Source organism: Zonotrichia albicollis, chromosome 19 (assembly GCF_047830755.1).
Source record: "Zonotrichia albicollis isolate bZonAlb1 chromosome 19, bZonAlb1.hap1, whole genome shotgun sequence".
In the NCBI taxonomy this organism is placed as follows: domain Eukaryota; kingdom Metazoa; phylum Chordata; class Aves; order Passeriformes; family Passerellidae; genus Zonotrichia; species Zonotrichia albicollis.
The window spans coordinates 13,342,115-13,368,097 of record NC_133837.1 but is presented as its reverse complement, the minus strand read 5'-3'; the positions used below and the strand labels follow the sequence as shown (position 1 = coordinate 13,368,097).

At 62.9% G+C, this 25,983-nt stretch overlaps 3 protein-coding genes across 3 annotated transcripts in view; all 3 read right to left on the bottom strand.

Moving 5' to 3' along the window:
- Positions 1 to 12,710, bottom strand: part of LOC102070916 (dynein axonemal heavy chain 17) — a 30,178-nt gene extending 17,468 nt beyond the window's left edge. Inside the window, exons 1-36 of the mRNA XM_074554838.1 lie at positions 12,674 to 12,710; positions 12,511 to 12,596; positions 12,267 to 12,392; positions 11,866 to 12,021; positions 11,704 to 11,784; positions 11,216 to 11,383; positions 10,844 to 10,960; positions 10,474 to 10,742; positions 10,171 to 10,366; positions 9,923 to 10,069; positions 9,600 to 9,708; positions 9,371 to 9,474; positions 9,127 to 9,267; positions 8,865 to 9,008; positions 8,543 to 8,725; positions 8,140 to 8,448; positions 7,864 to 8,033; positions 7,420 to 7,642; positions 7,226 to 7,342; positions 7,021 to 7,107; positions 6,671 to 6,823; positions 6,073 to 6,321; positions 5,738 to 5,860; positions 5,171 to 5,518; positions 5,001 to 5,092; positions 4,735 to 4,861; positions 4,364 to 4,516; positions 3,854 to 3,979; positions 3,648 to 3,755; positions 3,397 to 3,528; positions 2,954 to 3,114; positions 2,469 to 2,625; positions 2,119 to 2,223; positions 1,545 to 1,702; positions 767 to 905; positions 43 to 270 (exon numbers count right to left, since the gene is read on the bottom strand). Coding sequence (XP_074410939.1) covers positions 43 to 270; positions 767 to 905; positions 1,545 to 1,702; positions 2,119 to 2,223; positions 2,469 to 2,625; positions 2,954 to 3,114; positions 3,397 to 3,528; positions 3,648 to 3,755; positions 3,854 to 3,979; positions 4,364 to 4,516; positions 4,735 to 4,861; positions 5,001 to 5,092; positions 5,171 to 5,518; positions 5,738 to 5,860; positions 6,073 to 6,321; positions 6,671 to 6,823; positions 7,021 to 7,107; positions 7,226 to 7,342; positions 7,420 to 7,642; positions 7,864 to 8,033; positions 8,140 to 8,448; positions 8,543 to 8,725; positions 8,865 to 9,008; positions 9,127 to 9,267; positions 9,371 to 9,474; positions 9,600 to 9,708; positions 9,923 to 10,069; positions 10,171 to 10,366; positions 10,474 to 10,742; positions 10,844 to 10,960; positions 11,216 to 11,383; positions 11,704 to 11,784; positions 11,866 to 12,021; positions 12,267 to 12,392; positions 12,511 to 12,596; positions 12,674 to 12,695 — 5,514 coding nt within the window. The 5' untranslated portion in view covers positions 12,696 to 12,710. The remainder of the gene's footprint in view (positions 1 to 42; positions 271 to 766; positions 906 to 1,544; positions 1,703 to 2,118; positions 2,224 to 2,468; positions 2,626 to 2,953; positions 3,115 to 3,396; positions 3,529 to 3,647; positions 3,756 to 3,853; positions 3,980 to 4,363; positions 4,517 to 4,734; positions 4,862 to 5,000; positions 5,093 to 5,170; positions 5,519 to 5,737; positions 5,861 to 6,072; positions 6,322 to 6,670; positions 6,824 to 7,020; positions 7,108 to 7,225; positions 7,343 to 7,419; positions 7,643 to 7,863; positions 8,034 to 8,139; positions 8,449 to 8,542; positions 8,726 to 8,864; positions 9,009 to 9,126; positions 9,268 to 9,370; positions 9,475 to 9,599; positions 9,709 to 9,922; positions 10,070 to 10,170; positions 10,367 to 10,473; positions 10,743 to 10,843; positions 10,961 to 11,215; positions 11,384 to 11,703; positions 11,785 to 11,865; positions 12,022 to 12,266; positions 12,393 to 12,510; positions 12,597 to 12,673) is intronic.
- A 1,081-nt stretch (positions 12,711 to 13,791) lies between these two features.
- On the bottom strand, positions 13,792 to 14,560 carry LOC113460350 (dynein axonemal heavy chain 17-like). The gene has a single exon (XM_026798300.2). The coding sequence runs from the start codon at positions 14,514 to 14,516 to the stop codon at positions 14,016 to 14,018; it is 501 nt and encodes a 166-aa protein (XP_026654101.2). The 5' UTR covers positions 14,517 to 14,560; the 3' UTR covers positions 13,792 to 14,015.
- Positions 14,561 to 15,790: 1,230 nt separating this feature from the next.
- CYTH1 (cytohesin 1) lies at positions 15,791 to 25,520 on the bottom strand. The gene is given in 14 exon segments (XM_074554875.1): positions 15,791 to 16,894; positions 17,097 to 17,251; positions 17,563 to 17,634; positions 17,730 to 17,806; positions 20,089 to 20,200; positions 20,295 to 20,443; positions 20,522 to 20,634; positions 20,726 to 20,806; positions 21,096 to 21,214; positions 21,349 to 21,415; positions 22,019 to 22,083; positions 22,745 to 22,827; positions 25,145 to 25,238; positions 25,240 to 25,520. Coding segments are annotated over 14 exon segments (1,329 nt in total). The 5' UTR covers positions 25,303 to 25,520; the 3' UTR covers positions 15,791 to 16,815.
- Positions 25,521 to 25,983: the final 463 nt, after the last annotated feature.

Here is a 25,983-nt window from a genome sequence, read left to right as displayed (position 1 = left end):
ACTGGCACATCTCTGGGGATGGTGCCCTGCTTGGGCTTGCACCTTCTCAAATTCAAGGTTCCTCTTCCTGGGAACGTCCAGTGCTGGAAACAGGTCTCCAATCAGCCCCAAGAACACAGGCAAGTCATCTGTCACGATCTTGGGGATATTGAAGTCTCGTAAAGCTCTCATCAGGACCTGGTCCTCTGCAGAGCCGGGGTCCCCCCTCTTTAAGGAGCCTGCCACCACCAGCACGGACTTGATGGCCCGCAGCCCCCAGTCATAGTGGTCCTGTGGCAGGAAGCAGAGAATCACCATTTCACTTTGGTGGGGGAGAACTGCTTCAAACAGCACTGCAGAGGAACACCCTCTCCATCAGCCAGGTCATCACATGGCACCCACTGGGCTGGACCTAAACTGGGCTCATCTACAGGAGAAGCCTCTGTCAGTCATGGGGGTGGTTTGGAACTGGGAACCTGACTTCCTTCTTGGAGGCACCTTTATAGAGTAAATCACCTCTCTTGAGATGAATAACATCTGAATGCTCTTAACTGGCCAAATCTAATTCCATGTTATTCTGCTTTTGGGCTTCTTGATTCCTTCCTTAAGGCAGAAAGGTGCCATATGATGCACCTGGTAGAAGAGGATCTGCCCAGCCACAGACCTGAGCTGTGCAGAGCTGTCACTCTGTGTGTCACCACCAGCAATCCCACCACAGAGTGTCAGCTTTGAGGATCAGATGGACTCTTTCCTCTCCCAGCCAGCACTGTGTAATATTGTTAATTACCTGTTTCGACAGCAGCTCTTTGCAGAGCGTGTAGAGAGTGATGAACTTCCTTGCCAGGAGCCTGGCATCGAGAAACCCCTCTGCCACAAGCATGATTTCGCAGATCAGTTCAAAATCGGGGACCACCATGGCGCAGGGTCTAGAGAGGAGCAGCTGCAATTGTCAGGGCTGCTTACCACGTCCTTACCCTCCCACAGCTCCCAGGGTTTGCCCCCAGGTTTCCAGTGCCACAAACACCCAGCTGCTGCAGTTACACCTGCTGGGGTCTCCTGCCCAGACTCCTCCCAAGCGGGGCTCATGTCCCACCAGGCTGGGGCACACCAGCCCTTCTGCAGCCACAGGCTGAGTTTCACCAAGGACAGGGTCCCACAGCATCTCTGTGCCTCCCCTTCCAGTGCTTCACCACCTTTTGGTCAACTCTCTGTTGAGGGTGGCAACCCACCTGAGCATGTTGTCCCCATGCTGAGCAGCCCAGCTCACCCCACCTGGCACCTCTGGGGAGTGACAGGACTGTGCTGTGGTGCCAAGGGCTCCCTCACACCAGAGCCACCACCCCTGGCTGAGGGTGCTACGGGTGTGGAACAGGAGTGTCAGCATGGAGGGAAGGGCTGCAGTGACACCGACCCACCTGCACAGAGCTGGCACCGACCCACCTGCACAGAGCTGGCACCGACCCACCTGAACAGAGCTGGCATTGGCCCACCTGAACAGAGCTGGCATTGGCCCACCTGAACAGAGCTGGCTCTGACCCACCTGCACAGAGCTGGCTCTGACCCACCTGAACAGAGCTTTCAGGTTCTCGGGCAGCTCGGTGCGCCCGGCGTAGCCAGGGTTCATGGTGATGAAGATCCCCACCGATGGGACCAGCGAGATGGTCTCCCCAAGGAAGTTGAATGTTTTCTTCCTGGCACGGATTGCATCCTGAATGCATTTTACCTGCCAGGTGAGCAGAGGTGTTGGCTCCCTGCCCAGTGCCCTGACGGCTCCCCAAGGTGAGCCTGAGGGTTTGGCTTTGCTAGGAATAATATTGAGGTCTTGCTGGAGCTGCAGCAGCAGGAGAGCTGCCCTTAAACCAGCTCCTTCCTAATCACCCCAACTCCCTGTGCCAGGTGATGGCAGAGCTGGGGGTGACAGGTCACCAGGATGGTACAGCTGGGCTGTGAGGTTTAACAGTGCCCAAATCCCCTGCACTGCTGGGATTCCACCCCCCACCCTGTGTCCAAACAGGACATAGTGGAGAGAACAGTGGCAAACTGTCCTGCGAGCCAGGTTTAACTGGGGCAGCATGCAGGACGTGAGCTGGGCAGTCTCTCTGGCAGCCAGTGCCACTGTGTTGGGGGGACAGCACGCACCTGCACCGCAATGACAGACAGGACCTCCACCAAAATGCGATTGAACTCGTCAAAGCAGCCCCAGGCGCCGGTCTGGGAAAGTCCTTTGTAGATGTTCCCACAGGACTGGAGAGAAACAGAGCGGTGGGACGGGGCTCAGGCACTGCGATCCCTCACAGTGCAGTGGGGGATTTGGTGACAGAACTCGAGTGCTGAGAGCTGCTTGTGCCTTACGGACTGTGCTCTTCCCGAGGGAAACTCCCTACAGGGGTAAAGCCTCCCTGCCGAGGCTCCCCTGGGCTCCCTGACGCAGGGTCCCTTGTCTGGGACACCCCGTGGTGCTCACCTGGGTGCTCCCATCCCGGGCCTACCTTGTAGTCCATCTGCTCGGAGCAGTTGAACACGTAGACCATCATGCCCACGGCCCGGCCCAGGTCCTTGGTGGTCTCTGTCTTCCCGGTGCCCGCGGGGCCAGCGGGGGCTCCCCCCATATACAGGTGCAGGGACTGGGTCAGGGTGATGTAGCACCTGTGCAAGGACTGTGTGTGTCAGGGGGATGTGGCACCTGTGCAGGGCCTGTGTGTGTCAGGGTGATGGAGCACCTGTGCAGGGACTGGGTCAGGGTGATGGAGCACCTGTGCAAGGACTGTGTGTGTCAGGGGGATGTGGCACCTGTGCAGGGACTGGGTCAGGGGGATGTGGCACCTGTGCAGGGCCTCTGTGTGTGTGTCAGGGTGATGGAGCACTTGTGCAGGGCCTGTGTGTGTGTCGGGGTTTTGGAGCACCTGTGCAGGGCCTGTGTGTGTCGGGGGGATGTGGCACCTGTGCAGGGAGGGCCGGGGCAGCCGAGCCTCACCTGTCGGTCAGGGGGGTGATGACCAGCCGGGGCGTGTTGCCCAGGTACTCGTAGGCGTAGCGCAGCTGCGCGTCGCAGATGTTGGCGAAGCAGTGCTTCTCCCCGTCATCCCAGCGGTGCCGCAGCTGCGACTGCCACGCAAACGCCTGCGAGTTCTCCACCTGCGGAGCAGCGGCCGTGGGCAGGGGGCACGGGGGCGCTGGCACTGCCCGGCTGCTGGGACAGCCACACACCCTGCTCGGGGCTGTTGCCACCTCCCAGCGCTAGCACAGGGGTAAAGGGGTCCCAGGTCATGCTGGGGTGCGTGGGGACCATCCCTCCTCACGGCCCAGCCCACGCCCACCAACAGAGGTGCCCAGTCTGACTGCAATGGAATGACAGGAAACCTGTGCTCCAGAGTTCTGAGTGATGCTGCACCAAAAATTCCCTCTGGTACCAAATACCTTTGTTTGGATCATTTTGATTATAACATCCCTTGCATGGACATCAATAGTACAGATTGTCATGATCTTCATTCTGTCTCCAGCACTCAGGTTCCCAAGGAGCAGGGAAATCAGGGCATTCAGCCGAGCGATCTGGGCAAGCACAGAAACATTGGGCATAGAGATGATGCCCCCGTTTGCCACCTCTCGATGACTCCTGGCCTGGCAGAGGGGCTCAGGCCGGCTCCAGGTCAGGTGCAGAAGATGCCAACCTGCTTTTTGTTATAATCCTTCAGGGCATTCTCATAACCTTTCTCCAGACTCGCAAAGGCAACTCCAACTTCTGTAGTCCAGGCGATCTGGGTGCCCGTGAGAGCGATCTGCAGCAAACCATGGGGACAAGACGGCCATGAAGAGGAACCTGCTGTGGCTCCCGGGGCTCTCTGCCCCTCCTCCTGCCCCTCTCAGCAGCACCCACCTGGGCTGGGTAGTCAAACACCCACTCCTCCCGTGGCTTGTCCTCGTAGGTGCCCAGGGCCTGGGGCATGAGGCTGCGCAGCGTCGAGCGCATGCGCTCCAGCAGCCGGTTCAGCCACACCTCCACCTGAGGGGCACACCTGCACAGCTGAGCGGGCAGCTCCAGCCCTGCCAGGCTGCACAAACCTCCCCCTGCACGTGGCAGTGCCCTCAGAGAGAGCCCGGTGCCAGTCCCGCAGGGCACATCCCACGGGATGTGAGGAGGGGTGGTCTGAGGGCAAACAGCCCAGGGGAAGCACCCTGCAACCCTCGAGGGACGGGGAGGCTGAGCAGGTTTACACCACTGTGCTGCTCTCCACCTACAATGCAGGTGCCATTTCTGGGGCTTTTGGCCAAAAATCTCTGTAATTGCATTTTTATACTCCTGCCAGGCTGTTAGAGCACAACCAGCAAAAGGCTCAGCCCATGCCCAGCCTGCCCCCTGCCCCAGGCTCCCTGAAGCCCAGCTGACCTGGCCAGACAGGTCACACTCTGCATCAAAGTCCATGTACTCCCCGTCCCGGCTGAACATCCCGAGGGCCACCTTCTGGGGCTTTTTGTCTGCGTCCTCCTGGAACTTCAGCTTGGCCAAACTGTCAAACAGCTTCGTCAAGTGCCGGGACACCTGCGAGCAGAGCACAGCCACTGTCAGGACCCCGTCACCTGCAGAGGGGTGATCAGCACTGGATCTACCCCTGAGCACTGCACCTGGGCACTGCACCCCTGGGAAGGCAGAGAAGGGATGGTGCTCTGCCTATAGCAGTGAAAAATGTTCTAAAACTGCTCAAACAAGTGCGGGGAAATGGCAGAGGACTCAGCCCCATGCTCACACACAGCCTATACCTCAAGGGGCTCGGTCCCCTTGGATAAAATATCCAGTAGGTCTGCAGAGGAGACAAAATAGAACCGGGGAAAGGCCAATCTTTTGGTCTCCAGGTATTCAGCCAAGGCCTTCTCACAGACTGCCAGCCTGCAGAAAACAGAAAATCCTGCTTTAACCCCCATACATGGGCTTTAGCCTTTGCTCAGTCCTTGTCTTGCTGATGCTTTGGAGAACCAACCCTTCCGTTGGCCTCCCAAATGCTTCACCAGGATCACTGGATCCTTACCTGTCCTGCAGCGCTTCCAGCTTGGTGTGCAGCCCGGGCTTGTTGGTGCACTCAATCACGTTGGGAGTTTTTACTGCATCAGCCACTAGAGCCTGAAGAGGAAAAACACTTCAGCCACCCGAAGTGGCAGAGAGCTGCAGGGAAAAGGAGAGGTGGAATGGGCTTCTCACTCGGAAATCCTCGTCAATGGTGTCAAATTTCTTGGACTCCTCTGGCAGTTGACTTCGTGTGTCTTCGGATGCTATGAAGATTGTTTCCAGGTGACTCCACTTCCTCTGTACCTCAAACCAGGTGTTGATAACAGTGTCAGTGGTTGACAGCTTCTCCTGCCAGTCCTGTGCCCTCTGAAGGAAGAAGGCTCGGTACTTGGATGCCAGCACGTTCTGCAGCTGCATTTGGTTGTCCTCCAGCGTCTCAATGAGTGCCTCATCCATCTTGAGCAGTGGGAGCTGGGTCCTGCCGTGGGGCTCATACTCAAACGCCATTGCTGCCCAAGTAGTGTCCAGGGCATTCAGCACCTGTGGTTGGGGCAGGAGGATGAGCTGGGGGCCGTGGTGAGGCCCCAGCCCTGTGGGGCAGCAGGGGGATGGATGGAGGAGTGGCAGCTCCAGGCGTGGCTCCACGAGCCCTGTGTGCTCCCTGTGGGCCCCAGGAACCGTAACACAGGGCCTGGCAGCCACGGAGTCACGCTGGCACAGGGGCCCAGCAAGGCAGGGGAGGAGCTGAGCCCCCTTTACCTTCTCCATCCCAGCCTCCTTTGTCGCTTTGTCCACAATGCCGCGAACCTCCTCCTCAAACTTGTGCAGGTTGAGCTGCAGCAGATCCGCCAGGGTGGTGTTGTCGGACATGGTGAACTCCACCTGGAGCAGAACCCAGCATGGTTGGGCCATGGGCTCCCCTCCACAGAGAGGAGTCCAGCAGCTCACCCAGACCAGCCCTTTAACACCCACAGCTAGAGATGCCACACAAACATTTGCATGTGGCCAGATTTGAGCCTCACGGCCCCCTTCCCTTGCTGGGTGTGGATCTGGGGAGCCTCTGGGCTGGGGGCTGGCAGGAGGGCTCGGAGCACCTTGGCTGTGTGCATGAGCTCCTGCCAGTGCCGGTCCCTGATGGCCGGGTTCTGCAGCTCGCTCACGGCGCGCAGGGACGTCATCATGTTCTTCACGCTGCTGTCCAGCCCCGTGAACGCGTTCCAGCCCTTCACGTCCTTATCCAAACCCCGGATGTCTTTAGCAAATTTCTTGCACTCAATATCCATATCCTCAACGTTGAGCTCTGCCCACTTGGTTGTGTTCCAGCTGGTGATGCTCAGGTTCACCTGGACCAGGATACATTCGCACAGCGTGGGATTAGCAGGAGCATTCCTGCCCGGGCAGAGGAGCAGCATACCCAGTGCCTGCACGCCCTGTGTGCCCACAGGGCCCCACTCATGCACACACCACGCAGACCTGCTCTAAGAGTAACAACCTGCCCCATGTCTCATCTTCCCTCTGATGGCCACGAGCTCTCTGAGAAGCTGCAACAGCCCTGCAGCTTTGGTTGGCAATGGCAGCTGGCACCAGGTGCCTGTGCTGGGTGCCCATGCCAGCCATGAGCAGCCTGCTGCCCAGCCCTTGCCTGGATGCAGGGTTGGGCACTGTGCCCAGCTCCCAGAGCACAGCACATACCAGGGTGACCATGTCCCAGAGGTCCTTCAGCAGGCGCAGCTCCTTGCGGCACATTTTGAGCTGTTTGTACTCTGGGAATGACACCTCAAACAGCGCAGCTGAGGAGGCCAGGGCTTCCATTTCCTTCTCCAAGGCCGTGATGCTCTTATGTTGCTGTATGGAGGAAAGGAAAAGGTGTCAGCCAGGGACTGTGCATCAGGGACATGTCTCTGTTCCTGCAGGGGCTCCATCCCTGCTGCAGGTCCAGAGGAGAGCTGGAGCCAGACCTGGAGCAGCTGCCCCTCCCCAGCACCCAGTGTCAGGATGGCCAGCGGGGACAGCAGTGGCCCTGGTGTCCTCCCCTTCCTTACCTTGTTCAGTGACTTGTAGGGCTCTGGTTCTGTGTACGAGAAAGGAGCATTTTCCTGGAAGCTCTCCCGGAAGGCCAGCTGCTGGACCTGTGTGGGAGCACGAGGAGCACGGGGCTCGTGAGGGCAGCCGGGACCCGGCAGTGTGGAGGAGCAGCAGAGCGCCCCCAGAGCTGCCCCGGAGCTGCCCCCCCGCCCCGGCTGGCACCTCGAAGTCCTGGCACTTGTTGCGGATGACGGCGGCCTCGGCCGCCTGCAGCGGCGCCGCGCTCTCCGACACCCGCAGGCACAGCTTCTTGTTGTTGTCCCAGCTCTCGGGCAGCTTCTGCAGGGGACACCACGTGCGGTCACCAGCCTGGCCCCAGCGAGCCCCTGCCCGGCCCCTGCACCCTGGCAGCCCACCTGGAGCAGCAGGTGGATCTCCTCCGGCATCTTGTCCCCGTAAGTCTTGAGCAGCGCCACCGTCTCCTTCAGGGGCTCAAACATCATGTCCGTGGCCTCCTGCCTCTCCCTGACCTTCGCCAGGTGCGCCATCACCTCCACCAGTCCTTCATAGTCTCCCTCCTCCAGAGGCTTACTCAAGCCGGCAGTGGACTCTTTGATGAAATTCTGCAGCTCCTCGAGACTGAGAGGACAGTGCTGCTCACCAGGTGTCCCTGGGCTTGGGGCTCACTCTGCAGGCCCCCAGAAACCCACCCCTGGAGGTGCCTGGAGCCTTCCCATGGAACCTGCACCTCCAGGGCCGTGTCCCTGGGTCAGCCCTGCCCTGGCACACAGAGGTGCCTGTGCCACAGCTTAGCCAGGCTTCACTCAGTGGGAGCAGCCCGTCCCTGTGCCAGACCTTACCTGCTGGTGACGTGGTGGGCGAGGAACTGCCGGAGCACCATGCTGTGGCCCCTGATGGCGCTGAGCAGCGCCTTCTTGAAGGGGCGGCAGTCGCTCTGCAGCCACCCCCCAAACACCCTGGTTTCCTCAAACTCCAGCACGTCTTCATGCAGCGCCTCCAACACGTCGATCTGGGGACAGGAACGGGTCACAGGCTGTGGCTGGCACCTCTCTGGGCACCCAGCATCCTCCAGGGCACCCAAGCACCCAGCACATCTCCAGGCACCCGGCCCACACCTCCTGTTTAAAGAGTCCCAGGGGCGGTACCCCAGGCGCCAAGGGCTTCTCTGGCTCTGCTTTGGGCTCTGCTTTGGGCTCTCCTTTGGGCTCTCCTTTGGGCTCTCCTTTGGGCTCTGCCTCGCCCTCTTCAGTGGCACTCTCCGAGGTGAGGAAGCGCTGCAGGAACTCATCGGGGGTCTCCTTCCACAGGTGGGAGTGCTCCTCAAAGCTGGCACTGAATTCTTCACCTTCTGCCATGGTGCTGACCACCAGTGACATCAGGTGCTCCTGCATCCTCAGGAGATCCTGCTGGTCCTCCAGCGCCGCCTGAGGGGCCGGGCAGGGGTCAGGGCCGGGCTGGGACACGGCCACCCTCGCCCCCTCTCTGCCGAGCCGGAGCTGCTGCCCGCCGTGGACTCACCTTGTAGCTGATGGCCCCCTCCAGCAGCCGCGGCATGGAGGCTGCCACCGCCTCCGTGTCCCCCAGCAGCCCCTCCACCAGCACCAGGAAGCTGTCGCCGGCCCCCACTTCCAGGGAGGGCTGGTACTGCACGCGGCCCTCGGCCAGCTCCATGCGCACCTCGAACAGCGGCGACACCGGGGCCTGCAACGGGCCGGGGGCTGCTCATGTCCCACAGCCCCACAGCCCTGCAGGGAGCGCGGGCACAGCCGCCTTTGGCACTGACCGAACCGGCACCCGAGCCCAGCACCGGGACACGCACGGCCACAACAGCTGCACCTACCTCGGGTTCCATGTTGGTGAGCAGCAGCTGCAGGGACCTGTGGACGAGCATGCAGAGCCCATCCAGCACGATTTTGTCGATGTGTGCCATATAGTTGTGCCATATCCGTGAGGCTACATCGGCCTTAAACATCTCTGCGTTCTCCTGCCACGAGAAAACCAGCCAGGAGTGAGCACCCAGCAAAGGCATCAGCTCCTGACACTGCTTCAAGCCGTTCCTCACTCCCCTGTGAGCCATGCAGGGCTCCAGGGCCGTGTCCCACCTGCACCATGCCCTGGATCTTCTCGCCTGTGCTCTCGATGAGGGCACGGCGCTGAGCTATGGCGTTTTCTCTGCCTTCGAGGTCCAGGAGCGCCGTTTCCTTGTTGTCCTTTCTTCCAAACAAGGGAGTGGCTGAACAGTCCTGCAGGGAGGAGAGAACGGGGCTGCTCTGCGGGGCCAGGGAAAGGACAGTCCCAGCTGGATGTGCCCCAGAAGGATGCTTGTGAAGTGCCAGCAAACGTTACCTCCATCAGCTGGGTGATGCTCTGCAGGTTCAGCTTCGCTGTCTGGACTCGTCTGTGCAGGTCGTGCAGGGTCTCCCTCATCTCCTGGATGTATTCCATGACACCTGGGGGGGAAATGGGCACACGAGCACATTGCGGACACACCCCAGGGCAGTGGGAGGTCGGTTGGTACCAGGGACCCCCAGAAGGAGGATTGCCAGCCTGGGATGGCCAAGGTGAGGGTTTGTACCTTCATGGCTCCAGAACAGAGTCTTCTCAGCACTGGACAGACGGACATCCAGGGCCTCCCGCTCCTTTGCCAGCAGTGGCTGCTCCACTGGCATCAGCTGCTGCTTCACCTGAGCCAACACACCACAGGTGAGCCAGCACACCCACAGGTGAGCACCGAGGAACAGGTGCCCACCCCACAGTGGTGGATGGCACAGCTGTGGCCTGGCCGAGCCTCGGGAGGGGCAGGGACCTGAGGTGCCAGTGGTGTGCCTGTGGTACCCAAACCTCCCAGTCCCTTCCAGCCTGGAAAAGCAGCTGGGATGCCTCCCCTCCAGAACCTGCCTCGTTGTACCAGCCCACGATGAGCGCCAGGTTGTCCCCTATCTTTTGGAAGGTCTCGTTTTGGGCAAAGAGGTTCTCAGCGTTGGTGGGGATGTCCTGCTGCTGCTGGATGTGCAGGTACTTCACCTCCCGCAGGACGGCCGAGAGCTGCGAGGGACACACCGCGCCCGGGAGGGCTCGTTATCACCGGGGCAGCGATGCTGGGGCCGCTGCCGCTGCTGCTGGGGCTCTGCCGTGCCGGCACCCACCTCTTTGCTGAAGTTGACGCTGAGGAAGCCGGACTCGGGGTCCCGCTGCAGCAGCGGCTGCTCCAGGCTGAAGTGGCAGTCCTTGCCGGGCCCGCTCGCCCATTCCTCGTAGATCCGCCGGCTGTAGCTCTGCAGCAGCCCCATCATCTCCTCGTACTTCCCGGACACCAGCTCAGCCTCGGCGCCCACCATGGCCCTGCCAGAGCAGCAGGGAAGCCGCTGAAAGCAGCGGGGCACGGAGGGGACCCGCTCCGGGCTGGGTCCTACCCCTCCACTGCCCCGAGGGACCGGAGCTGCACCTACGGGTGCCTCATGGCCAGCAGGTCCTGGCGCGGCCCCTCCAGGCGCTGCTGTAGCTCCAGCGCCCACTTCAGCTTGCCGGCCACCGGCGGCATGTTCTTGTGGATGGCGGGGCCGCCCCCGGGCGGCGGCGGGGTCAGGAACCGCGTGTCGTACAGCATCTTCACGCTCTCCAGCTCCGCCTCGAACATCCCCAGCAGGGCCAGGTAGCAGGGGGAAGCCTCAGCCTTGATCAGGGGCCGCTCCAGCACGGTGGCAAACATGTGCACCAGCTGCAGGAGAGGCGGGCACGGGTTCCTGCACCTGGAGCGCGCCAGGACAGGAGACACCCCCGGGTCCCGTGGGAGCTGTGCCCGTGCTGGGGCTCAGGTACCTTCACAGCAGCTGTCAGGCGGTTGCAGTCGTCAAAGCCCTGGCAGAAGATGGCAGCCAGCTGCTTGTTCGCATCCTCAACCTTCTTCTGGAACTCTGCAAAGTCTGTGTTCCACTCCTGCCATTGAGAGCAAAATGGTTCAAAGCAGCACAGCCCCTGTGCCTCCTTCTCAGATCCTTCAGGAAGGGTTTGCTGAACCCAGAGGGTCCAGAGCCCCATGACGTGCTCCAGAGCCAGCCCTGTGCTGCTGTGGGGCAGTCCCTTGTGTGACTGCAGCCCGTTCTCACAAGAGATTTTTCTCTTTTCACTAAGCAATGTTAACATCTCCATTCCAGCACCCATTACCTTTCCACTCCAGCACCTGCTCCTCACCTCTTCATCAGGATCCAAGGGATCGTATTTGCAGTCAGCAAAAGCCTTGGTGGCTTCACAGATCTCCTCAGAGATCCTCAGCACCCAGGTCCCAAGGAAGTTTCCTCGCACCCCTCCCAGCACCGTCTTCTCCAGCCTCTGGAATTCGATGGCTGCCTGGAACAGCTCCTGGCAAGCACAAAGCCCCGTGTAGCTGGCTCCCCTGTGCCAGCCTGCAGGTGTGCAGGATCTGCAGCACCAGCACAGCCCAGCAGTGCTGAGGAGCAGCCCCACTGGGGTGGCATGGCCAGGCTGTGCCCATCCTGCCGTGGGGGCTTTGGGAACCTGCCCTGGCAATGGTGGCACTGACTCCCAGTGATGTCCCACCGTGCCAGCAGCCCCAGGCTGCAGCTGAGCCCCCCGTGTGGCACTGACTCCCCGGGATCCATCCCCAGGGCAGGGAGGCCTGGCTGAGGCTGGCACTGTGCCCTGAAGTGCTGTGCTCTCACCTTGATGGCCCTGAGCCTGTGCAGGAAGGCATCCATCCTCCCAAAGATCTGCGGCGGGGGAAACTCCCAGAGCTCCTTCTGCTCCTGGGAGCAAGGGGAGAGGGGCTGTCAGCCCGGCGCTGGTGCGCAGGGTCAGAGTTCCTGCACCGTCCCTGCACCCACCGGGAAGAACGTGCTCGTTAGCTCAGAGCAGTAGGTGCTGTAGGACTGGAAGAACTTCTCTATGATGGAGATGGCGTGTTTGAGTCCCTCCAGGGTCTCCTGGGGCTCTCCTTGCAGCCCCTTCATCATGTCCTCTGGGTTCAGGTATTTGTAGGTCTGGGACAGACACAGGCAGGGTGTCAGGAGGACGTGCAGGCTCCTGCTGCCCCTTTCAGCCCCACAGACTTGCTGTGGTTGCCTGCAGCCCGTGCCTGCCCCAGACTGCCCCCAGCCCTTGGGGGGCTCTGCTGCTCCCTTGTCTGGGGTGTCTCCACATCACCGTGACTGGATTCTCCACATCTGCCCCCGGAGGCAGCAGCTGGAGGGATCGGGGTGGGTCAGTGCTGGCCGTGGGGCCGTACCAGGCTGATGAAGAAGTTGCAGGTCTCCTGCAGGATGCGGGCTATGTGGGCAGGCGAGTGGTAGTGCACGCAGTGGGCGCGGAGCAGGCAGATGGTGCACAGCACCTTGGGCACCAAGGGCCGCAGCTGCGGGAGCAGAGCCTCGTCAGTGTTGGGATGTGTCCCCCCACAGCCTCTGGGGCTCTGCTGCTGCCCAGGTGAGGCCAGCAGGCTGTGCCTGGTTATTTAGCCACACATCAGTTACCTCGGGGTACTCCATTTGCTCCATGTCCTCCAGCAGCCCCTGCAGCGGCTGCAGGTGCAGGTTGACATCATTGGCTTCCTCCAGACCTAGGACAGGGAGAAAGCCCGTGTTGGGATGGGGACACCTGGCTGGGGGCAGCCACCACCCTGTCACGGGACCTCACCCCCATTGACGGCCCTGATCATGTTCTGCAGCGACGGCCAGTAGCAGCTGTCAGCCTTCTCCAGGGCCTTGGCCAGCCCTGTCACCTGGGGTGTCACCAGCTGGGGAAGAGGCACCAGGATCAGCACGGGCGGCTCTGCACGAGGACACCTGGCCACAGGTGGGTGGGACAGTACCTGCTCACTGATGCACTGCAGGCTGGTCACCCTGGTCTGCCAGAAATCAAACTCCACCTTGGGCAGGGGGTGCAGCCCCTCCTGCAGCTGCTGCGCTGGGTCCCGGCTGAAGATCTCCTCAACCAGCTGGAACCACTCGATGACCACGGTCTCGATGGAGTGCAGCACTGTGCCATCGATGGGCCCCACCAGGCTGGAAGGCAGATGGGTTATGCCCCTTGGGAGGCCTGAACTGCCCCAGGGGAGCCGCAGGCAGCCCTAGGGAAGCCCTCACTCCTGCTTGAGGCCATCTCAGCCGGGGCAGATGCCTGTCTTCAAGCACTGTCTGCTGCAGGGGATGGCTGTGCCCAGGGCTGTGCAGGGACCCAGTCCCCATCCCTTCCCGAGTGATGTTTGCTGCCCTGGGCCCCTGCCAAGCTTTTCTGGCCCCAAGTGGTGCCACCCACCAGTCCAGGGCGGCGCCTGAGTCCTCCCAGCTGACCAGGTGCTCGGGCAGTGGGAGCAGTGGCTTCCCCTGGATCTTGCCAGTCATCATGAACATCTTGTTCTGCAGCTGCTGAGTGTGACGCACGATGTCCTCCGCCACAATCCTGGGCCAGTTCAGCCCCTCATCCTGGCTCAGGAGCAGAGGGGTCACAACCTGCGAGACAGGGCTGGCTCAGGCACTGCGTTGTGACCTGCTGTACACAGGGCACTGGGCATTTCCCTCTCGCTGCACACTGAGGCAGTCTCAGTGCTGTCACGGCTCTCCTGGCCACAGATGGGTGCTGCTGGTATATCAATGTGACCAGAAGGCCCTTTGCTCTGGTTTCCAGCTGTCATGGCCTGGGAAAGGCTGGAAGTGGCACAGTGAATGCATCTGGCAGAGTCAGGGGCTGGCACATGAGCAAAAGCCCCCAGCAATGAGGGGGAATAGTGGGGGCTCCTGGAGTTGATGAAGCTTTTGGGTGCTCTGGGCTGGCAGCAGGAATATTCATGTGAAGTTTGAGGGAAGTCCACTTCGACATTTCCCAGCTGCAGGGTAAAGGTAAGGGGGCATTACTGAGTTTCTAAAATTGCAGGGAGGAAGTGATCCAGTAGGGGCCAGAAGCAAACCAGCTTGGTGACCTTCACCCAGCTCCTGTCCTTGTGGGGTTTGTTCAGCATGGGATGGGAGCCACTGCAAGGTCAGGGTGAGGACCTGGCACAAGTTTTCTCTGTGAATTTTAGTTCATTTTGGAGCCCACCTGGAGATTTGGCTAGAGTAGCTGGGTCCCTGTGTGCCCAGGGAGCTGCAGTGACCCTGCTCAGCCCCAGCCTGTCCCTGCACAGGTAACCCACCTCCAGCAGCACGGTGATGAGCTGCTCCACGGGCGAGGCGCCCACGTCTCCCACCAGCAGCGCGCTCCGACAGTTCTCCCCGGTGATGTTCTCCTCCTTCTTCTTCACGCAGTAGAAGGCCTTGCCCTTCAGGGCAGGTGGGAAGGAGGTAGTGGGCTGGAGCTGCCCGGCCGGGGTCAGCGCCAGCACCAGCTCCAGCAGCTCTGGCTGCTTGAAGAACTTGTCCAGCAGGACTGAGGTCTCCTCGCTGGCCGCAAACTTGGCCCACTTGTCGGCCCGGACGCGCAGCAGCGCCGTGGCCAGGTTCTCCAGGAGGATCAGCCTCTCGTCCTGCTCTGGGTCTGACATCCTGCCAGCACCGGGCTCCCCAGCACCTGGAGGGTCCAGAGGGAAACCCCGCTCAGCCAGGGCTGTGCCGGCCCCACACCCTGCCCTGACACTGCCATCATCCCATCATCACCCTGCCCTGCCCTGTGCCTTCCCTCTGCGCACCACAGGGGAAGCTGCCAGTCCCAGCCCTGCCTGGGCCCAGTGGCCCCAAGCCTGTCCCATCCCTGTCTGCCCCATCACCACCTGGTCCTATTGGCCTCTGACCTGCCCCATCCCTGCCTGCCCCATCCCTGCCTGCCCCTATTACCCCCTGACCTGCCCCATCCCTGCCTGCCCCATCCCTGCCTGCCCCTATTACCCCCTGACCTGCCCCATCCCTGCCTGCCCCATCCCTGCCTGCTCCATCCCTGACCTGCCCCTATTACCCCCTGGCCGGCCCATCCCAGCCTGGTGCTATCGCTGCCCTGGCTCACCCCGATCTTACCTGGCTCTGCTGCTTCCCTGTCGCACTCCTCAAGGCTCCAACAGCCTCCAGGCACTGGCAGACCCCACCTGCCACTGCCAGCAGTTCAACTGACAGTGTGCCCCAACCGACCCTGGCACCAGCCCAACGGGCACCAGCCCAACCGCAGGGCTGCCCTTCCCCTGCACAGCCCACTGCCCCATCCCTCAGCCAGGGCTCATTGCCCACCCTGGCCGGACCCTGGCTGCAGCGCCAAAGGCTGCAGTGCCAAAGGCTGCCCCATCCGAGGCACAGGATGGGCAGGGGCTGCAGCAGGAAATGCTCTGGCAGATCCCCCCATGGCACAAGGGTGTCTGACTGGACAACGCCTCCAGGCTGATGGCACCAACACAGCTGGCACAGGCTTGGCACTCCCAGCCTGGCTGTGATCCCACTCACAGCTGGCACCAGCCGGGCATGCAGCCCCCAGCCCGGTGCAGAACACGGTACCCGAGGGTACCCCCTGTCCCCACTGTGCCAGGTCCTCCACAGTGCCCTGAACGCCTCTGCCCAGCCAAGCCTGGTGCCCGCAGCAGCTGCAGCACCAAGAGCTGCCCCAGCCCAGAACAGAGCAGAGCTCACTGCCCTGTGCTCTGCACTGAGGCACCCAGGCACTGCCCTGGTGCCCAGGGCAGCTGGTGAGGCTCAGGGCTCACAAACAGCCCCAGCACACCACAGCCTCGGGCTGGGAGGAGCATGAGCCCAGGCCAGGGCTGGGCACAGGGCAAGGGCTGACAGTGGCAGTGGACTCCTGCCCACCCCGAGCTGCACAGAGCACAGGAGGCCAAGGGAAGCGTGGTGCAAGTATTTATTTGTTGCTGATCTTCAGCACTAGTTTACAAGGCCATGGCAAATTAAAAAAAAAAAAAAAGAAAAAAAAGGTTAGAATAAAAAATCCTGCCCACCCGCCCCACTCCTGTGAGGCCTCTGCACTGAACCACCCACATACAAAATAATCTACAAGGAGAAAACTATACAGGAGTATTTACACCTCTGATAAATAGACTAATACTGATCCAGGTGCCTCCAGACCGCGCGTGGGGATGGGGACAGGACAAGACACAGGCGATTGTGAGGCAGAGAGAGAGCTGGGGCCACAGCCAGCCCCCAGCAGCAGCCATCCCGAGGGCAGGCTCCACCAGGGCACCATGCCACCCTGGCACACGGCCATGGCACAGGGATGTGCTCGGGCAATGCCACCAAGTGCTGCCACATCCCAGCCACGGCGCCCACAGCTGGGTGAGGGCACATCCCTGCCCTGCGTGGCACCACTGCTCGCCACCAGCCCCTGCCCTTCGTCCCTCCTGTGTCTGGGGACCACTCCAGTGCAGGGGGGGCTGGGAGGGTCCAAGGCAGCAGCGTGGGGACGCCCAGGACAGACCCAGGCCCGCTACAACGAGGGCCAGGAGCTGTATCTCTGCAGGGCTGACACCTGCACCCCAGCACCTGTGGCACCCCAAAACCGCCAGCTGCTCACCCTCCTGCCCAACACCCCAAGAGCGTCTGAGCACGGGGGCTGGGGGCCCAGTGCCCGTGGCCATGGCTTGCTGGGGGTCAGAGGCAGGGAGGTGCCCGTGGTGCCCAGGGCTCCCAGGGGGGCTGTGTTCCCACCTGAGCCTCTGAGGATGCTGTCAGGTGATGAGGCAGTGATGGGGGCAGAGTCACTGAGATGCCCTTCCCTCCCCCCGCAGTAAGAAATGGCTAAGCTGAAGCTGGGCCCTGGGCCTCAAGGGCCAGCGTGCAGCGTGGCCCCCACCCCACATGCCCCCAGGACAGGGGAACACTTGGGCTGGCCTCGCAGGGCCAGTCTGGCTGCTAGTGCCGCTTGGTGGACGAGACCTTCTTCTTCCTGGCAGCCAGCATCTCGTAGAAGGGGTCCCGGCTGATGGCGGCCCTGGCGGGGAACAAGGGCTGGGTCAGGCCAAGCTGTGGCAGGGATGGGTGCCACCCACCCGGCCTGGCCCTGGGCAGGCCCCTCTGTGTCCCTGGGGAAGCTTTCCTTCCCCATCCCTGCAGGACGCCCTGGGAAGCACCGTCCCCTTTAGGACAGCGGGCAGGCCCCTGCTGTGCCCCCACACACTCCTCCAAGCACTCACTTGATGCACTTGATCCACTCCTCCTTCTCCTCGGGCGTGGGGGCAGAGATGCGATACACGGTGTGGTTCCCCTCCACCACGCGCCCATCTGCCTCTGTCTTGCAGGCCTTGATCACCTGGTCCTTGTTGTCAGGGATGTAGAGCTCAAAGCAGTTCTGGGAGGGAGAGAGCGCTCAGACACAGCCCCCATTTCCAAAGGGCAGCCCAGACTGGGAGGGACAAAGCAGAGCCACACACCTGGCACAGCCACCCCAGCACGGCACAGAGGGACAGACACACCGTGATTGTCACCCCCTGGCCCTGCATGTGCCCCTGTGGCGTCCAGCCCCGCTTTGATGAAGGCAGTGACCACTCTGGGGCCCCCTGCCCCTCCTGGGGACATCTCAGGGTGCTGCAACACCTCCCAGCTTCTCCGCCCAAGCCAAAGCTGTCCCCAAACCCCAGAGGACACTCCCACAGCACTCACGGGCTTCTTTGAGTCCTCCACCTCACGGATGCTCAGGTTCTCCAGGGGGATGATGCCACGGGGCTCCTTGTCCTGCAGCCAAGCAGATGTTGAGCTGTGGGGTGGGACACCCCCAGCGCAGCCCCTTCCCTGCCCCAGCCCAGCTCACCCTGCAGGACACAACTCACCGTTGTGTACTCGAAGTAGTAAAGGCAGTTGTCCGTCAGGATGAACCAGCGCCGCTTCCACGTCTTCACCCTGCCTCCTGGGAGCAGAGAGGGCCAGTCGGGCACAGCCCTGCGAGCAGGGCCGGGCACACGGCACCGGGCCGGGCACACATGGCAGCTCGGGCACATGGCATCTTGGAGCCAGCCAGGCACACGGAGCCCCGGCGGACACACAGAGCCAAGCAGAGGCAAGGCAGGCAGCGGTGGGCAGCAGCAGCAGCAGGCAGCGCACACCGCACCCACCCGAGCAGGAAGCGCACGGATGAGGATGGAGGCGAGGGCGGCAGCGCTCCCACCCAAACACACATCAGCACAGCCAGAGGAAACTGCGGCCAGGCAGCTCCCTGGGGGGACACAGGGCTTTCTGTCCACACTGGCCACGGTCCTGCTCATCCTGGACCTCGGGTAAGGCAGACCCAAGGCCATGGCCGAGCTCCACAGCTGCCAGCACAGCGAGAAGCCGCCCTGCTCCCCCACCCGGCCCAGCTCCCCTCCAGTGCAGCCATTGCAGCAGCGCTGAATGCAGGATGAGCACCCACCCCTGCAGGATCCAGCATGGACACCAGGAGCCACAGTGCACACTGGGGGTCCTGCTCATCTCCTTCCCTGCCAGGAAGGCGCTGTGGCCCCTGCTGCCCTGTGCCAGCTGGCAGCCCACCCCTGGCCTGCCCCAGAGCAGTTCTGAGGGCCAGCACCAGTGCTCCCCGACAGCTTGGGGTGCAGGCATTGGAGCAGTGCTGGTGCCTCACGGGGACTGCTGTGAGCCCTTAGCACAGGGCAGCACGCAGATCGATCCCATCCAGCTCCAGCCACTTGGCACGCCCTAACCACCCGTGCACAGGCTGGGGCCCCTTCCCAGGACACCCCAAACCTGTGCCCATCCCTTGTGTCACCGGAGGCAAGGACCCACTGGCCAGGCTGAGCTGTCTGTGGACATGGTGGTGCACAGCTGGGCGGATGGCAAGGTGCCACCGCAGCCCTGTCCTCCCCCGGCTGGCAGAGGAGGCCACAGGCCTTGGGGAATGCATGGCATGGGCAGGCTGGCACCCCACGTCCCTGCCTGGAGGTGGAGAGGGGCTGTCCTGCAGCAGGCGAGGTGCCCGGGTGTGTGGGGTTAGCAGCAACAGCAGCAGCAATGAGACTCATCACCAGCAATTAAAAACGCAAAGGAAACGAAGCCCCAGCAGTGTGAGCAGAGCAGGGAAGAGGGGTACGTACCTCCTGGAGTTGGGGGCAAGGAAAGGAAGAGCCAAAATCATGGAAACATATAAATGAGGGAGAAAAGAAAATTAAAAAAAAAAAGGAAAAAAAATAAAAAGAGGAACCCCAAAGCCCCCCCTTGCCCTGCGGGTCAGTGGGGCCGGGCTGCAGCAGGGAAGCTGTGAGGGGTTGGGCCAGCGGCAGGGCTGTGGGGGCTTGACTGCCCTGGCTCACTGTGGCTCTGTGGGATGGGGCTCCTTGGCTGCTGGGGACAGGGCCTGGCTCCCTCCACCCCCTGGCTGAGCAGCAGGGTCCTTCCCTGCCCCCCAAGGCAGCTGGGGTCCACAGCCACTCTCTGCCTCTCCACCACCCCATCGGTGGTGCCAACCTGAGCCTGGGTGCGCAGGGCCCCTCCAGTCAGGGACAGGAGAGCCTGGGCTGTCCTGTGTGCCCCCAGCCCAGGGCAGGGAGCAGGCAGCTCTCGCCGTCCCCTCCCAAGGGCTGGCCACGAATCAGGAGCTCTGACCCCAGGCAGAACCCTGGGGAAACGCCCCACCGGACCCCGATCCTGCCAACGCCCATTCCCCCACCAAACCCGGGCAGAGGATCCCCCAGAGGTGCCAAGAGAAGCCACAGGAGCCAGGGCGCGGAGGCTCCGGCTGGGAGCAGGGTGCAGCAGGGATGCCATGCATGCTGCCTGCATGTGGAGCCGGGATGCGAGGTGGTAATGCCGTGGGAGGGTGAGGCAGGGCTGGTCTGTGGTATGGAGGGGACGCACGCAGCCTGGGGCAGCTCGCCGCTTGCTCCCGGGGGCCTGCTCCACATCCTGCTGTGACTCGGTGACCTGAGGGCCTCGAGGTCTCTGTGCTCTGACACCAGACCTGGTACCAGCTCTGTGCCCCGGGGCTTGCCCAGCCTAGAGGCAGAATCCCCCAGGACACCCGCCCAGCCACTCTGAGTCTGCTCCTGCTGCCCAGCCAAGGGAAGATGGAGGGCTGGATGTACTGCCCTTCCCATGAAGGCTGTGCCTGTCTCTGTAGCCTCCTCATGCTCCAAAGAGCCAGGCCCAGGGGCATTGCACCCTGGAGACAGCCTGCCCTCCCTTGCTGCTGGCACTCACCGAGCTTCAGGAGCCAGCCCTCCCGGTCGGGGTTGAAGAAGGTGTGGGTGAGGTCATTGCCGTCATCCTCAGGGATTTTGAAGGGCTCATTCTTGATGCTCTCGTACAGGTTCTGGTACAATGACATGGAATCAGCTCTGCTTTGCCCTGCAGCCCCGTGCTGGGCCCTGCTCCGGGCCAGCTTTGCAGCCTGGCCTGGCCCTCACCTGGAGCAGCTCCTCAGGCAGGTCCCCCCCGTCATTGATGCCACGGTTCATGGCGATGAATCGCTCCGCCGTGGGCTTGTCCTTCACGTTGGGATTGTGCAGGCTCGTGTTCAGCATGATGATGGCAAAGGACAGCACGTAGCAGGTGTCTGCAGGGGCAGAGGGGAAAGTCAGCTGTGGGGCAGGACGATACCAGGGGCTGGTATCTGTCTGGGGCAGGTGCCCACCTGTGGACTGGAAGACACCGGGGTTGCACTGGCAGTACCGCTGGGCAAAGGCCTCCATCATCCGGTCAATCTTCTGGGCCTCCCCTGGCAGCCGGAAGCTCCACAGGAACTGCCTGTGGAGAGCCAGCTGTGCTGCTGCTCTGGGGGCTCCAGGGTCCCCAGCACCCGCCCTGGGCCACGCTCAGCTCACAGCCCCTTACTCACCGCAGGGCCTGCACAAGGTTGAGGTCAGTGAATTCATGCAGCTCCACGAAGGCATGCAGGACTTGGATGTTGAACTCATCCCTGTGGGAATAAAGCCAGAGCACGAGGGATGCATGATCAGCAATCCTGTGACTGCTGAGTGCCTCCAGTGTCCCTGCCCTTCTCCGGAGTCTACTCCTGCATGGGGGAAAGCTGCTTGATCCCTGGTCTGCTCTGCACAAATCACCACTTGCAAGAGCCAGCCATGAACCAAATACCCCAGCACCCCGAGTACCTGCAGCGAGCTGCCCTGTGAGCTCAGAGCTGCAGTGCCCCCTCTCTCAGGTGGCAGGAACCCACAGCCCCCCCAGGAAAGCCGAGCCCAGCGCACCTCTCGCCCAGGTAGTCGCCGATGGCTGTCTTGTTGAGGCCCTCTCCCTTGTACAGGAACTGCGCAATGTCCTCACACGTGTTCTTCAGCAGGTCGTTCTCAATCAGGAACTGGATGCCCTGGAGGGGTGCAAGAGAGGTGCTTGGGGGTCTGTGGCTGCCCCCACCAGCCCTGGCAACCTGGACTGGGAGGTGGCAGAGCCCTGCACACCCCCAGAGGTGGGTAACCAGCCCTGCTCCCCACCCCACAGTACCTTCTTGGGATCCATGTTGAACTTCTTCCTGCCCATGGCCACCTGCTTGTTCCTCTGCATGTTTTTCCTGCAAGGCATGAAGCAGCTCTGAGCACCCGTCAGGGCCCCACTGGGGCAGTGCACGGTGGGGAGGGTCAGCCTGGACCGAGGGGACCCAGGCCCCCATGCTGGGCCCATGGGGAACAAAGCCAACACACTGCTCCGTGTCTGCCCCACACCATGGCCTGGGGCTGCTCTCAGCCTGCCAGGCCCCAGAACAGAGCAGAGCTGCCACCCTTGGGGTGTCCCTGGGGTCCCCTGAGCAGAGGGGGTGCAGGCACAGCACCTGTCAGCTCACCCAGACACGGGCAGGCTTGGGCAGGCTGGCTGTGGCAGGGCTCTGGGGAGAGCAGGGGGGCCGGCAGAAGGGGACAGTCCTCATGCCCCACTGGGTAACTGGGAACGATGCTGGGAGTCAGCTCCCACCCTGATCCCAGCTGGCACCAGCTCAGAATAACAAAGCTCGCCAGTGGCTGCGGCCAGACAGAGGGGCTGGGCTTGGAAAAACAGACCCGGGAGCAGCAGATCATCCTGGAATCCTGCTCCCAGGAGCTCAGGGCGCCTGGGAAAGCTGCTCACAGCAGCACCCGTGGGCTCAGCTGCCTCGGGGGCACCATGGGGCTGGACTCACCTCTCCTCCGTGGAGCCCAGGTTCTCGATCTCATTCGTCACTTCTGCTATCTCATCCTTGAGGCGCTGTGGGGAGAGGGGGCGCTGAGATAAGGAGGTGCCTCCCCCAAAACCCCCCAGCCCTGGAGACAGCCCCACTCCCCCACAGCCCCTCCCTCCCTGCTCCCCCCACCCCGAGCGCTGCCCAGGGCTGAACCAGCTCAGAGGGCACCGGCAGTGGGGCTGCCTGCCCCCCACTGCTAATCCCTGCCGCACTGCCACGCTCCCAGCACGCAGGAAGGAAGAGATTCAGAGGTTAACAAAATTACCCCTAATCCCTTCAGATCATGCCCAGCATATGGCAGTAATTAGCCTCTGCTGCCTTAATCGGGGACACGACTGACAGTGTCCCAGATGAGCCCCGACCTCGCAGGCTCTTGCCAGGGCAGTGGCCTGGCCCAGATACGTGGTCCCTGCCTGTGCCAGGCAGGGGCTGGCACAGACTGGCACAACCGCACAGCCTGGAGCTCTGCAGGGGACAGGAGAAGGCATGGCTGCTTTGGCAGGGCAGGGACAGCTGGCTGCCACCCAACGGGACCCCATTCCAGCTGGGACCCTGTCCCCAGAGCCCCCCAGAGGAAGAGCTGTGGGGCAGCAGCACGAGGGGTCCTGGATGGGGCTCCAGGGACCCTGCCAGCCAGGCTGCTGTCCCTGGCCAGGGGAGCGTGTGGGTCCCTGGGTGTTGTACCTGTATGTCAGCCAGCAGCTCCTGCTTTCGGCGGCGGATGTTCTCCAGCTCCTGGCACTCCTCTGGCGTCAGGTCACTGGGCACTGAGCAGAGACACGACAGGTCAGCACGTGTGCTCCTGGCAATCAGGCCTGCCAGGCTCCTGGCACAGGCTCTGCTCCCAGCCAGCAGCTGTGGGCCTGGCTGCAGGCAGGACGAGGAGGTGCTGGGAGGCAGGAGGAGCTGGGCTGGAAAGCAGTGTCCCCAGCCCCACACAGAGGCCAAGTGGCACCAATGGCATGAAAGGAATTCGAGGGCAAGGGCATCTGCTCCTTCAGACTGTGGCAGCTGCAGAGTGAGAACCAACACAGGCCCCCGCATCACCTCCAGCACTGCCCTGCCAGCCCTGCTGCCCCCCAGTGCCATTTCCCTCTGCTCTGCCCCAGCCGCGCTGGTGTGGGTGCCCATTCTGCTCCCCACAGCCAGGCAGCTCTGCTGTGCCCTGCAGCACAGCTCCACGCCGACCTGCAGCCTGCAGGCTGCTCTGCTGCACCAGGTCAGCCCCAAACACCAACCAGCTCCTGGCAGCTCCCTCTGCAGCGGATTCATTGTTCTGGGGCAGAGCCTGGAGCTGGTGCAGCCTCCAGACAGACCCCACCTGCACACCATGACATCTACACCTTCCTGTCACCCTGGGGAGCCAGGCACCCCCTCTCCAACACCATCGCCCAGGGCCACCACATGGTCCCCGTGCTCCGGGAACATTCCTAGTGCTCCTTGGCGTGTGACCTCCTTGCTTCACGGTGACAAGGTTCCCATTCCTGTTCCCTCCAGTCCCCAAGGTCACTGCCTCCCTCAAGAGTGCTCCCAGCCCTCCTACTATGCTCCTGTCTCCCACCTGGTTCTGCGCGTTGCACCAAGGTCACCTGCAAGGACACCCAAACACCTTCCCTGCAGTGTTGTCCCCAAGGGAGGTGGCAGCAGGATCTGCCAGCTCAGCTCTTGTGCCACCCCCACCTGCCGCCCTGGGGTGCTGGGAACAGGCATCTGTAGGGCTGTCCCCATCCTCCCTGCCCCAAGCGGGACCCCCTGACCCGTGACGTCCCGTGTGCCACCACTGCCACCAGCCCAGACTCACCAGGGTCCCCAGCGCAGTCACTGCCCTGCGCCAGGGCCCAAAGACCCCGTGTGCCTCTGGACAGCACTGTCCTCAGCTGTGCACCGATTCCCCCTGCACCGCCTCAGTGGGAGCTCGCCGGGTGACCCTGCACCCTGAATCTCTGAGCTCAGCACTTCCCCGCTCTGCCCCGGCCCTGATCAGCTTCCTCCTTCACAGCCCCCTCCTGTTGCCAAGGCTGAGGCGCCTCAGCTTGCGACACCGGCCCTCAGACACGCCAACACTTCCCAATACTTGCAGTCTCCATGTCAGGGAGCCTGAGCCAGACAGGCCGGCTGGTGGCACCAGGTTAAAAGTCACCTATGGTACCAGAGCTGTGTGGATGCATCCCAGCACCTCCCGCCCGCCCCATTCTCAGCATTCCCACCGGCACCAGCCCACACTGCCAGGCCCCCAGGGCACAGGGGGAGGGATGAGCCGTGTCACACCCGCTCATCAGACACAGAAACCCCCAAACCCTGGGCTCTGCCTGTGCCACAGGACCTCCTGCTCAGCTGCAGGACCCTCTTGTCCAGCTGCCAGACCCCCAGCCCGTAGGGAAAGCCAAATTCATGCCAGGCCTCAGGCAAGCCCTCAGCTCTGCCTCTTCCTGCCCACCTGGGAGAGGACAGGGGTTCCAGCCGGGGTCCCGGCGGCCCCGGGACAGGCGTGGGGCAGACGAGACGCTGCAGGGCAGCAGGACAGGGCGGCAGGGCTGCTCCAGAGCCCCGGAAGGTCCCTCCCCGGCGGAGGCTGAGCACTCGTGACAAGCAGCCCAGCCATGTCAGCAGCAGCCAGAGGAAGAGAAACCCCAGACGCAGGAGCTTTTCTGGGGAAGGAAGGCGGCATTAACCCTTCCCTGGCTCTGCACAGCAACTGCCCTGGAGAGCCCCAGCGAGCCTGGCCGCAGGCAGAGCGGTGCCGGGGGACGGGAGGCTGGAACACGCACTGGCACAGAGATTGCACAGGCACCCACCACACTGCAGGATCCCAGCACAGCCGGGGCTCCCCGCCAGTGCAGGAATGCGGGGGCTCTCCTGGGATCCTGTACCGGGGCAGCAGGACGTGTCCATGGGGCTCGGGGCTCACCCCGGAGCAGCACCCGCAGCCCCTCCGCACCTCTCCCGGAGCACAGCCCCGCCGCACAGGGCTCTGCCGGCCTCGCCTCCGTCCCAGCGCCGCCCGCGGGCAGCGGGGCGCACACGGGGGCACACCCGGACCATCGGCCGCCCCCGCCCGGCCCCCCGCGCCCCGGCCCCGCTCACCGTGACCCTGTGCCCTCAGCACCATGGTGCCAGGGCCGTCCCCGGCCCCGCCGGCCGTGCCCGAGCTGCCGTGCCGGGTGCGGACACCTGCAGCCGCGGTGCTTCCGCGGTGACTCAGGGCCCCGTACCAATGAGCTCCGCGGCCTCCCGGGCGTCATCCCGGCCTCGCCGGGAGCGGCACCAGCACCACCCTGTTCCTGCCGCCATGAGCCGCCAGCACCTTAACTCCTGTGCTCCCGGCTGGGCGCGACACGGGCGCGGGGCCGCTCGCCCTCCCTGGCTCAGGGCCCTGTGCTGGGGTCCCAGCCAGGCAGGCCCCGGGCCGGCCCAGCCCTTCCTTCCTCGGAGCCGGCCAGGACACCCGGCCCGGCACATCTGGAGCGCAGCGCCGGGCTCCCCTCCCTTCCCCCCCAGCAGACCCCCGGCCCCGCAGCTCCCCCGTCTCTGCCAGAGCTGTCCACTGCAGGACCAGGCCCTGTGCTGGCCGTGGGACCGCTGGTGCCCGCTGCCCTCCCAGGCTCCATGGCATCGCCCACAGCGGGCTGGGACAGGAGCCATGTCAGCCCCCACGGGATGCTGTTCCCCACTGTCTTGCCCCCTTGCTCTGGGGTGTCTGTAGGGACCCCACTGCTCCGCGCAGGACCCCGGTGTGGTGAGTCCGGGTGCTGTGGGAGCGAGCCCAGCACGTCCCTGTCCCCGTCCCTGTCCCCATCAGTTCCCTGAGAGGCTGCATCAGCTTCGACTGCCTTGACTCAGCTAATTCCTGCTCATCAGCAGGAGATGGAGACACAGCACCCGGGATGCCAGCTATGGAGCAAGGGCAGGGTGGGCTTCAGGAG